This window comes from Rissa tridactyla, chromosome 7, assembly GCF_028500815.1.
Source record: "Rissa tridactyla isolate bRisTri1 chromosome 7, bRisTri1.patW.cur.20221130, whole genome shotgun sequence".
Taxonomy (NCBI): Eukaryota; Metazoa; Chordata; class Aves; order Charadriiformes; family Laridae; genus Rissa; species Rissa tridactyla.
Genome location: NC_071472.1, coordinates 43,112,842 through 43,124,882, shown reverse-complemented (window position 1 = coordinate 43,124,882; position 12,041 = coordinate 43,112,842). Strand labels below are relative to the sequence as shown.

The 12,041-nt window shown below is 45.3% G+C and overlaps 1 protein-coding gene across 5 annotated transcripts in view; it reads left to right on the top strand.

The window, feature by feature from the left end:
- The window catches only part of AGAP1 (ArfGAP with GTPase domain, ankyrin repeat and PH domain 1), a 380,161-nt gene extending 368,662 nt beyond the window's left edge, over window positions 1-11,499 (top strand). For all 5 annotated transcript variants that reach the window (XM_054209386.1, XM_054209385.1, XM_054209383.1 and 2 more), the window contains 2 exons: window positions 4,142-4,397; window positions 5,414-11,499. In XM_054209386.1, coding sequence (XP_054065361.1) covers window positions 4,142-4,397; window positions 5,414-5,617 — 460 coding nt within the window. In that variant the 3' untranslated portion in view covers window positions 5,618-11,499. The remainder of the gene's footprint in view (window positions 1-4,141; window positions 4,398-5,413) is intronic.
- Window positions 11,500-12,041: the final 542 nt, after the last annotated feature.

The window sequence follows — 12,041 nt, the reverse complement described above, 5'->3', positions numbered from 1 at the left end:
GTCATTTTAGTAGATCTGAGGAAGAGGCAGCTCACACATTCTCCAGCATTAGGTATAGAATCATAGAATCGCCGAGGTTGGAAGGGACCTTTCAGATCACCGAGTCCAACCATCAATGTAACTCTGACAAAAACGATCACTAAACCATATCTCTAAGCGCTATGTCTACCCAGCTTTTAAAAAGACCGTATCGTACGGGACTGTATGAGCACATGATGATGTAGCCTCTCCTTTAACACTCGCTTTAATCTGGTCCTGAGAAAAGGACTCTGCTGGATTTTAAAAGTTCAGTAAAAGAGTCTTGTTTTAGCTTGTCTTGAAAGTCTCTGGTGGTGAGGGGGTCATTTAGAGTGGAAGTTACCAGGATTACAGCTAAGGGAAGCAAACAAGGGAAATATTTACTAGCCGATGTACATTTCCTTTATTTTTAGGGATTGGTTCAGCGTCTTTCTCCTGATTAGTTGCTCTCCCTCACATTTCCTCGTACTCTTATTCAGTTGATTTATTTAAAGGTATGTCAGCGCTGGCTGAAATGAAACACTGTGCCTCCTCTTCCTGCTTATTGCTGACCGCTCCAATAATTCATTTTTTAGCTCATTAGCTAACAGGGGATGTGAACAGTGGTCCTCCAGGGAACGGCAATGAGGTTAAGTGATCTACTGCTGACAACTCTGCTCTTGGACTGGCCTTCCTTGGGGGAAATGAAACCTCAAGCAAGACAAGCTGTGGATCCCAGAAGTGAAATTGGGGCATCAGAGCAACAATTACAGTATTTATGTCTTGTTGTCGGGATTTCTAAGATGAATGTGAGCGGCGGAGCTCACGGGGCTTCCCATTCAAAATGAAGTGGTTTGTGCTGGAGGTGGAGGGAGGATGTCCATGGACGTTGGCTTTCTAGGTGCTCGTTCAAAAACAGTCCCTCTACATTGTGGCTGTCTGTGAGACATGGGCGAGCACGCTTTTCCTCCTACCTCCGTGATAAAGTTTTGTTTTCTGCCAGAAAATGCGAACGACGTATCTTTCTTGTGCCCAGTTTGTACAGCTGAATAAGATCTAAATTTCATTTGATAGTCGATGTCAGTGACGTGCTGCCCCCAAATGTCTGAGGCTTTTAAAACACATTTATTTTTGTATAAAGCGTTTGCTCTGTTCCCACCACGACTGTTAATGTGATTCCAAAGGTAGAATTGGGCCTTAATGAATCAAGTCATTTGGTGCCTTGCGCGGTCAAGAAAAATCAGGCAGGCTTTCTGGAAAGGGAAACTGAAGTGAGGTAAAATAACCACGTGCGAAGGTTGGATTTTTAGGTGAACGTAGCCCAGTGGCACAGCCTGCTGCTGGCTGCAGGGCCCTGCTCTGGCCAGCCGTGCCGCTGAGCGTCTCCTGAGGGACACAACATCTTATCTGCTGCCCGGCTCTCCAGCAGATCTCCTCCGGTGAAGGGATGATTCCTGGCCAGAGCATACCGTCAGCATTAATGCCGAGCATTTACGGGTTACCTGATCATACTGCAAGAGAGTGCTTTCAGGAAGGACCTTATGGGGACCCGATGGGAGGGACTCTTTGTCAGGGAGTGTAGCAATAGGACGAGGGGTAACGGTTTCAAACTGAAGGAGGGTAGATTTAGATTAGATCTCAGGAAGAAGTTCTTTGCTGTGAGGGTGGTGAGCCCCTGGCCCAGGTTGCCCAGAGAAGCTGTGGCTGCCCCATCCCTGGAGGGGTTCAAGGCCAGGTTGGACGGGGCTTGGAGCAACCTGGTCTGGTGGGAGGTGTCCCTGCCCAGGGCAGGGGGGTGGAACTAGGTGATCTTTAAGGTCCCTTCCAACCCGAACCATTCTATGATTCTATGTCCATTTGCATCCTCTCCATCACCGATGCAGTGTGTTCCCCTTCCTGTTAGATTTATTTTTCAAAGGGGTTTTCTGTTCTTTTCTCAGCCCTTTGAGACAGTAGGATAAACCCGAGCAGGACTGGGTCGTTAGTGTCTATCCCGCTCTCTTGCGGCCTTGCCTAGTCTGACCTGCCTTTGTGCTGCTCCCGTGCCACATGGGAAATTCATGCTGATGAATTTGTAAACCGGCAGCCTAAAGCTCTGAAAGCCACCGCCTGAACTTGGCGCTTACCATCTCTGTTTTGCTACATACCATTTTATTATTATTAAGGTTTGAGATTAATTAGGAGTGGGAGGAGACTTGTGTAAACCAGGTGGATTTCTAAACAGAAAGGCACTTCTGCTTAAGTGACAGTGTTTGCAGCAACCACTGCTCTGATGGGAGCCAAAAGCTACTATCGCTCAAAAGATGGTCTGGGGGAAAGGGGAAATTCATTTGCAGACTCTTGACTAGTCTAAAAAAATGTTATTAGTTATGTGTCTGAGGTGTATTTTGCCTTTAGGACGTATGGGCGTATGAGAAATAAATTCCCTAAGCCCTGATGGGTGCCACTGTTGTAAAACAGCGCAGGTTGAATCACTTCATTTTTCAGTCTGCCACGTTTTAAACACGTACTGGATATATTGGTTATACTCTCAATACCTCTATAAGCGTTTGAAAAACATTAAATGTTTGCTAAAATTTCTTGAAGGTACTCTAGATGGATACTGGAGCTAGGAACTGTTGCAGTGTGACAAGAATGCCCATTTTATTGTAAATAATTGCATATGTGTTACTTTATCCTCCTCATGGCACTGGTTTTGGTTTCTTTTTTTTTTACCTTAAAAAAATACAAATGCAAAAACCACGAATTAAAGATGCAGTAGTATCAGAAGTCTTTTTCTTCCTCCTCTCCATCTGGAATACATGAAATGATACTCTGTTTATCAGATCCTGCCATCAAAGGTTAATTTGCGTCTCCCCAAATGTGGGGCTTTTTGGTGTGTCTTTTAGCTCGCCAGAGTCATTCAGAGGTTTGATTTAAAGGAAGCGCTCTTTGTGTTAATTTTCTGTTTGCACTTTTTTTCTCTGGGGAGGGGGAAAAAAAAAAAAAAGGAAAAAAAAAAAAAGCCTTGGTGGACCTGTTTGTAAGGTAGATTGCGGTGGGGCAGAGAAGCGGATGCTTTGGGAAGCCGGGCCTGAAAGCATCCAGGGAGGTCAAAGCAAGGTCACTCCACATGTACCAGGAAATGATGCAAAACTAATCCAGATTTGCTGTTGGAAGGATCTGTTTACATAAGTATTTAAAAACAGATTAGGGCTAACCTGACACTAGATTACTGGGAGTAGTGTAAACAGGGCTGAAAGGCGTAAACAGAGCTTTGCCTTTTGTACTCCAGGGGAGAAGATCTGTCACCAGTAACGAGTCGCCTGGCTTAGGTGATGTATATGGTTTTCACAGGCTGGACAGATCACCTGAGGTACCTCTAAATGGGACTTTGTCTAGGGCTAGATCTCTTAGATCACATAATTGTATGGTAATTTTTTTAATGGAGAGTTGAGAGACTTGTTTGTAGTCCTTGTTATCCCGTAACCTAATAGCATCCAGGAAGCTTTTGATAGTTCTTTGACGTATCAGGAGGAAATGGCGCTTCAAAGTATTGTTTTGGTGGTTTGTGTTTTGGAAAAACAAACAGAGGAACCGTCCATATGCCTTTCGCATTGGAAGCCTTGCTCCGCTTGCAGAAGGAAAAGGCACCCCTGCAAGCAAGGCTCCCACCTGAAAATGGAAGCCCAGGTGTTTGGTCACTTTTGGTCTTAGATACAGAAATTTGGTGCATTTTCTGTGATGTATTTTGCAGCCCACCTTAACCCTAACGTGGAACCAGGCTGCCTGATTTGTCTTCGGTCTTCACAATGGTGAAGGCTCTTGCACTGACCTCCTGCCAGCCCTCGGGGAAGTCCAGGGGGGTTTAAGACCTCCTGGCTGTTGTGATCTTACGACTCCACGCTCACGGCGTCTGCCGTGGGGGATCTCAGACATTGCAATAATAAGGCTCGGTAATGATGAGACGGGTGACGCAAATATCACTGCAAAGATAAGGTTTGGATGAACTGTTTCTACGGGGTCTTTCTTGCCAAAAATTTGAAGGGAGAATAATTTTCTTTTTGGTTAACCGCTGTTTGTTAGCACACTGATAGCCAAAATGCCGCCATTTAGAGGCTGTGAAACCATGTCAGTGTGACATTATCTCCTTTGACTTCTCTAGGGAAGAAAAAGAGCGCTGGATACGTGCGAAATACGAGCAGAAGCTCTTCCTTGCCCCGTTGCAGTGCCTGGAGCTTTCTCTGGGCCAGCATCTACTGAGGGCTACAGCTGAGGAGGACTTGCGGACAGTCATCCTGCTCCTTGCCCACGGGACCCGGGAAGAGGTGAACGAGACCTGCGGAGACGGTGATGGGCGTACTGCCCTCCACTTGGCATGCAGGAAAGGAAATGTGGTATTAGTGCAGCTCTTGATTTGGGTAAGTACTTGGTGCCCAGGCAAGGGGGCTGAGTGGGTTGGCTTTCGCTTGGCTGTGTCCTTCAGCAGGATGTCCCAAACCTCCTACTTGCGAGTTCCACAAAGCCTTTGCTGGTGTCCCAAGTCTAGATGTTCCTCATTGCATGCTCTCAAAAGAGCAATGTGATAAAAAAGTGTATTTCTACCTGTCTGCTCCTACTCGACGGAAAGTAAAGGAGAGCGTAGGAAATGAGGAAGGAGAGGTTTCCCTAGCACCTGTTTGAAACACCGACATGGCAAATTCTGTTCCACACATGAGCCTCTCCCTGTAGAAACATTTACATATGTCATAGAATCATAGAATCTTCATGGTTGGAAAGGACCGTTTTGATCATCGAGTCCAACCATACACACATCAAAAAAAAAAAAAAAACACAAACAAACAACCTACGATCTCTGCCACTAGAGCATGCCCTGAAGTGCCACATCTAGACGTTTCTTAAATACCTCTAGGGATGGTGACTCAGCCACCTCCCTGGGCAGGCTGTTCCAGTGCCTGACCATTCTTTCAGTAAAGTAATTCTTCCTAATATCTAATCTAAACCTCCCCTGCCCCAACTTCAGACCATTTCCTCTGGTCCTGTCATTATTCACCTGGGAGAAGAGGCCAACACCCACCTCTCTACACCCTCCTTTCAGGAATTTGTAGAGGACAATGAGGTCTCCCCTCAGCCTCCTCTTCTCCAAGCTAAACATGCCCAGCTCCCCCAGCCTCTCCTCATGTGACCTGGTCTCCAGACCCCTCACGAGCCTCGTAGCTCTCCTCTGGACACGCTCCAGCACTTCAATGTCCCTCTTGTACAGAGGAGCCCATGTGACTCGGTACTGCTCATGTTGTCAGGCTGGTGTCCTGCCTGCTCTCTTCTCCCTCTCCCCATCCTCAGTCACATTCAAACCAGTCTGTCCCCAGTCTGCTCCCTCCAGTTTAATGCTCTGTTGGCACCGCAGCTTCCAACAACACATCTCTTCTTTCCATAGTATGGCGTCGACGTGATGGCACGTGATGCCCATGGAAACACAGCATTGGCCTACGCCCGGCAGGCCTCCAGCCAGGAGTGCATTGACGTTCTCCTCCAGTATGGCTGCCCCGATGAGCGCTTCGTCCTCATGGCCACTCCAAACTTGTCCAGGAAGAACAATAACCGGAACAACAGCAGCGGAAGAATGCCCACCATCATCTGAGGAGCTCACTCATGTATTCGCTGACCTGAATTACATCCGCAGCCTCATATTCCTCCATCCCCATCACAGTTCTGCTCTGTGAGTCTGGTAACTCTCCTTTTCCCTTTTCCCTTTGGTACATCCCTGTCCCATCCGGAAACGGCACAAGGGGATGAGAAGGAGCAAAAGGGGCTGCAGGGAAAGCAGTTGTTTGAGTGACAGCTCTCGAGTGATGGAAACAAGCGGGCGAGAGCGCGTGGGTTGAGCAGGACACGCCGCGCGTGGCACCAGGACCATGGGAGAGCGGTCGTCCCCGGCGGGGGGGACACAGGCTCCCCGAGTGCGGAGGGAAGGGGCGGAGGGAGAGGCGAGCGAGAGAAGAAGGAAGGAGAGATGGTGACTTTCCGTAACTGACAGTTAAGCACATCAGTACATTTCACCTCTACCAAACGCGACGCCTGGATTTCATTCTCTTCTCTGAAGAGCTTGACGGCATAAATCAGAAGCAAGCACAGAGTTTGTCAGGTTTGAAGCTCCTATGATGGTATGTGTCAAATCAGTTGTAGCTAATCTGTCCGGGGAGAATACTGGCTTCATTACACTTGTATAGTTGAGTTCTTCCAGCATTACCGCTGTTTAATAGAACATGATTAGTCATCACGGAGAAAAAAGCATATTAGCTGAGGAGGTAGTTACATGGCACGCTTCGGTGATTGCTTGGATGTGATTGCAATATTCTTAGAAGCATCATATTATCTCAGACATGTTCTTTCAACCCCTTGGAGCCCTCCTTTCTAAATTCACTGTCATAATTTAGTATCTGTTTAATTTTTCAGTCCAAAGAGAGGAAATGAGTTGCTGAGTGTTATTTGACTGCAGTCTCCTTGGTGTAAAAACAAAATGGAAAAAATAAATAAGAGTAACTATGAAACACAAAAAGGAATAATGAATACCGCTAAGGAAAAACATTTCAAGTAGGTTTAGTGAAATTAATAAATGCATTAAAGGCTAATATTTTTTTCAGCCAGCAGAAATAGATTCTGTCATTTTGCCAAGGTAAATGTGTTGAGTTTTTGGTCACTCCTGTGATGCATTGCCTAACTTATACAGATTTTTGTATTGTGTCTCTAGATTATATGTATGTAAAATCTATTTGAATAAAAAAAAAACGTAAATATGCATCGATATTTTTTTTTTTTTTGTACAGAAAATGACATCTCTGTTAATTTATAAACTATAACGGATGTGAACTAAATAATGTGCAACTAGTTAGGATCTGTGGGTTACAGATCATTGTATGCTGAAAATATTCCCAGCAGTGAACTCTTGTTTCCATCACAAGCCTTTGAGGAACATATCAGAAGGAGATTGTGGCACGTTTGGCACGGAAAAAAAAAAAAATGTACAAGACCTTTTAGAAAGGCAAAAGAGGCTGTTTCTCAGCGCTGTAAATATATTTTACTCCAGAAGACACAAAGCTTTCACAAGCCAAGACAAAAAGCCCTAGCCTGGCTGGGGGAAGATCAGATTTGATTAAGTTCAGAATTGATAGCCTTCACCGTGGCGGGCAGGACATGGCTGCGCTTGACTCCCAACTTGGCTGCTTTCGGGAAGAAAAATGGCTTGTGAAAGTAGCCTGGACAGTTCATTTGAATTCCAAGTTTTAATACTCGATTTGATTATTTTGGTATTACCGGGCAGATCCCAGCTTCTCCTGTTTTCAAGGCGATAGGATTCTGGCGCAGGGACGCAGGCTTGTACGGTTTTTGGCAGGCGGAAAAGTGAATTTTTTTTTTTTTTTTTTTTAAGTGGCATATGGCAGTGTGAAGCAGGGGAAGGGTATATCACGGAGCAAGTTGAAAACTCAACTGAATTCAATGGCAAAGGAGCAATTATGTGAAGGCAGTGAGGTGCACACAGCATAGTAATTTGCAAATATACCTGCTCGTACGTATTTCCCAAGCCTTCGGTGGTGCTCTTCCTTGGGGCTCTGGATTTCATTTGGCACACAAATGGCAGGAGCGTAGCCATTGCTAAAGAAAACTCTATGTGGACAAAACGTGAAGGAAAAAGAACAGAATCTGATTATCTTAAGGAAAAAAAAAATCGGAAAATTATGGTTTTGATGTAAAATCATCAAATTGTGGAAGGAAAGTGAGCCTCAAGGTGGAAGCGCGAGAATATTGACCAGCTTTTCCTATTCAGTGGTGTTCTTGTTTTGTACTTTGTTACTGTATAGACCTTTGACTATGTGGGGGGGAGGGAATCTTTCTTCAACCAGCCTAAGCTGGCTGCGTCAGAGTAAGGCTACAGCTGATTCTCTTCGTACTGGGATAATTTTAAATTTTATTTTATTTTGTTTTATTTTTTTAAGTCGAGGAAGGGTGTCTGTTTAGAATTGCTATTTCTCCATCATTCCCGTGCAGCTCCCTGATCTTTGGTACTGACGGGTGGTCCTTCCGCAACGGGACAACCCATCTCACGTGCAGCTGAAGGGGATGCTGTGAAGCCCACTCTGTCTTGGTGCTTACAAGCTTTGCACCCCTACCCGGGGCGGGGGAGGGGAGCAGGACACAGCAGGGATTCAGGAATCGCGGCTCGTGGTCCCGGAGGTGCTATAGCTGCCTGCTGTTCCCCTGGGAGCGTCAAGGGCATTTTTATCCGAAAACTAAGTCCACTGTTTCAAATATGTGGTAGGCACGTTTGCCACCGTTAAGTTCTCAATGTGTATTCCATTTACGAGCTTTTTTTTTTTTTTTTTTCCCTAATTGAAAATATTTTCTGTACATAATTGAATGCCCTCTTTGGGCCACCTTCCTCTTATAAAGCTGAGAGTGATGTTTGAGAAACAAGGGCAACCAGGCTGTCATGCAGATTTCGGGTAGAAGAAATATACACTCCTTTCATAAAAAATTTTCTGAAGGTGAACATTGAAAAAAACTACAGAATGTTTTTAGGGGAGGAAACTCCACTGTATTATAGGAAAAATTATATATCCGGGTTTGCCAACTAATAACCTCATACTTTAATTAGGCTGTAACACAATTGCTTTTAACCTAAACGTAGTGCTTTTTTCCCTTGGAGACGTAAGCGTTGGCGGTACCTATGTTGAAGTGGCATAGACTATGTGATGAATTCCCCCAAGTGTTCGGGAGTCTGCGGGGAGGATACCGGGTCGTGCACACAGTGGCGATCCCTTTGAAAGAGAGGAGGTCACCCGGCGCCGTCTCTCCAAGTCAGGAGAGACCTTCTCTGGCACTAGAGCTGGTGATGCTCCAGCCGCAGGAGAACAGACCCCGAGGGTCCTAGCCTCTTAGGGTGCGGAATTACAGCATACCCTTTTCACGTGGGTTTGATAGGATGGCTGTGAGAAGTTGCGTGGCACCTCCTGAGCACGGAAGTGGGGCTAGCATAGACTCCATCCCCCTTCTGGCATGGTGAGGCAGAGCCGGGGAAGCCCCTTCCCACCACGGCTGAGAGTGAGGATGGAGGATGTTCTTTAATGGCTAGAGCCCAGCAGGGCTTGGCGTTGTGAGCCGAGGTTTCCGGGCTCTGCGTGCTTTTCAGGGGATGTGTTTGCACTTTGCAAAGAATGTTCTTGAAGCCATCCCGGTGCAGGAACAGGCAATATATACTGACACTTGGAAAACCTGCAGGAATCGTTCCCCTTGCTTTCGCTCTGTTAACCCATCCGTTTTCTGTTCTTCATCTCGCGTTTAGCCCCTCTCGTTGCTTTTATGGAACCCACTTGCCAGGCTGTTTATGCCCTTTGAGCATGTTATGAGCAAATTAAAAACAAATTGAGATCCAGTCAATAAGAAATCCCAGCAGAAACATGTTAGCTAAAGCTGTTTTCTCCAAAAATGGAGTCTGCGGCTGTGATTTTCTTTGTCCCTCATTTAACCCTTTTCATCACACCAGATAGTTTTAAATCCCCCTACTGTTGCACTTTATCCATGATAACTAAAACACTAGAAGCAAGTCGGCCTTTGCTATTAACATCAGCACTTCCTTCTATTTATTTTAAGCTAACTGCTGTTGTTGAATGGTGGGGACGAGTCGGATGCGTCAGACCTGGGATCTGACCCTTGATATTCCAGGAGTTGAGGGGGATTTACTTCTCCTCGCTGTTCATGAAGAAAGAAGATCTAAGCTTGGGAAAATTCAGGGTCCTGACAGTGCAGAGATTTGGCCAAGGGCTCTCATTACCAGATTTCCAATTTCATTGCTAAAAGGGGGCAGAAGAAAAGCTGGTTTTGGAGAATCTTGATATATTCTGGGCTAGGTGCTGCTCAGAAAGCTGGGCGAGCTCCAGGAAAGTAGAGAGGATTTTTTAAGCATTTGGGCATAGTCTATAATAACTGTGTAAACATTAATATTGTTTAATTTGCCATCTTTTCCCCGTTTCCTTAAATTATGTGTGTTAGGCAAAAAAAGCTATAGCTGCACTTGGAGATTTCCCCTGGCCAGAGGAAGCTGAGTAACGTAGGGAGAGGAGTAGAGGTGGGAATACAGATATGGGATTAGAAATGATCTCTGGCACTGTAATGTAGTATAATTAGATTGTTGGGGTTTGGATAGCTTCATCTTTTATATTTGTATGGAGATCGGGAAAAATGAAGTAATTTGTAGTTTCTAGTGTAAAGTAGTAATAGTGGAGACAAGCACAGATTTCACAAGGGGGTCCCGAAGGGGCCTTTTCCAAACGTCTCGGGGAGCTGCGTTTGCACCTTAACAGGGAACAAATGGTCACGGTGGCTGGAGGGACTCAAGGTAAAGGAGGACAGCGTTGGGGACCAAACGTTGGGGCAGTTTGGCTGGATAGGAGACAACTTGCTCATTCCCATCTCATCATCCGGCATCTACATTTCCCCCTCCAGTGGCTGCTACAGGGATGCGTACATGAGATCTCTGGCTATTAGTCTTGGATCCTCAGTTCAACATCTCCTTCCATTCTTGGTGATTTGTGGGTAAAATTTATTGCGTAGAAAACCAGTTTTGGATGTTCTTGTGTTTGCTGCCTAGCAAAAAAACCAAACAAAACAAAAAAAAACCCACCTCCACGTTAAAGTTATTTTCAAGGTAGAAAAACACTAAACTACCCCCAATTAAAAAGGTTCTGCAATGAGTTTTGACATCTTAAATTCTAAGCGGCAGAAAGAAGGTTGGTTTGAATGGTTTTATTAGAGAATAATCTCCTGTTTGAAAAAATATAGAGGTTAATAGAGGAAAATATCCAAAGCTGTAGGTAGGTAGATTTGTTGTGTTATGACATTCTAGGTTTGGTTTTGTTGTTTAGCATGGGCCAGTTTTTAAAGTAAATATCGGGTGGTCTTATCTCCTGAGAGTTTACCATGAGTTGACTGAATCTGTCTCACGTTTTAAAGGGAGGTTTGAAGGGGTTTGGCCAAGATTTTCAGGAGCTATGAATAGTTCATGTTTTGAGAGGAGGTTTGCATGTTTCTGAACATAAAAGGTTGGTTTGCTTTTTTAATTTTTTTAGAGACATCTTAAGCCCCAAATCACTAGGCATATGCTTCTGGTCCTCTTGGCCCCTGTGTTTCATTTTAGGTGGCAGCAATACGTGGGTGAATTAACTCCCATCTTTTACAAAATCGTTCCCTGAATGTTTGGGGGGGAACTTTTGCTTGTGGGCAGATGAAATAAAAATGTCTTTGTGCATTTCAGCAATTTTAGCCTCTTCATCTCTGTATGTCCACCTATCTCCCAAATCCCTGTGGCATACTCAAGCGGTAGCGGTTGGTTCTGTTGACGGGCAGAGCTTCAGCTTTCTCTTGACCATGAACTTTCTGGATGTGTGTTTAGCTTCCAGTACTAAGGATTGACAATTTTGCAGTGCTTCAGAGCTAGTAATTTTTACCTGTGTGTTATGTACAAAATGTGAAGGGAGGGGAGGGGGGGGGAGGGGGGTGGGGGGAAGCTTACAGAGGTCTAATGGCATGCATTTGGGATGACCATGTTGCTTGCTGGCAGTGAATGCACCATCAGCTCTTTTGTGTATGCCCTGTTTTCCAGAACCGAATGGTGGGGTTTTTTTGTTTCTGAGAACTGAAGTAGCCGAAAACACTTTCCTGGTCCCCTTGAATGACAAGGTACAGGGAGTAAAACCCTTCACAGCAGTCAGCTTGCTCTAGGGTCTGGTCTGTGCTGAAGGCAAGCCCCGAGCTCATGCAGGACCAAGGAAGGGTTTTGGTGCTGAAGGTGGGTTGTTATTTGCCAACTAGTTCCCAGGTCCGGGGGTTGAGTTGGGTTGAATTGGTGGGTGAAGTGCAGTCAAGGTGGTTTGAGTCCAAAGGTAAAGGCGGTGTATCACATGGAGGTCACTACACGCGCTTTGCATTTGGTGTGCATACGTGTGCTTATATATGCATATATGCTCTACATACAATTGTATGTAATTGTGGGAACGTACGTGCGCACGTTT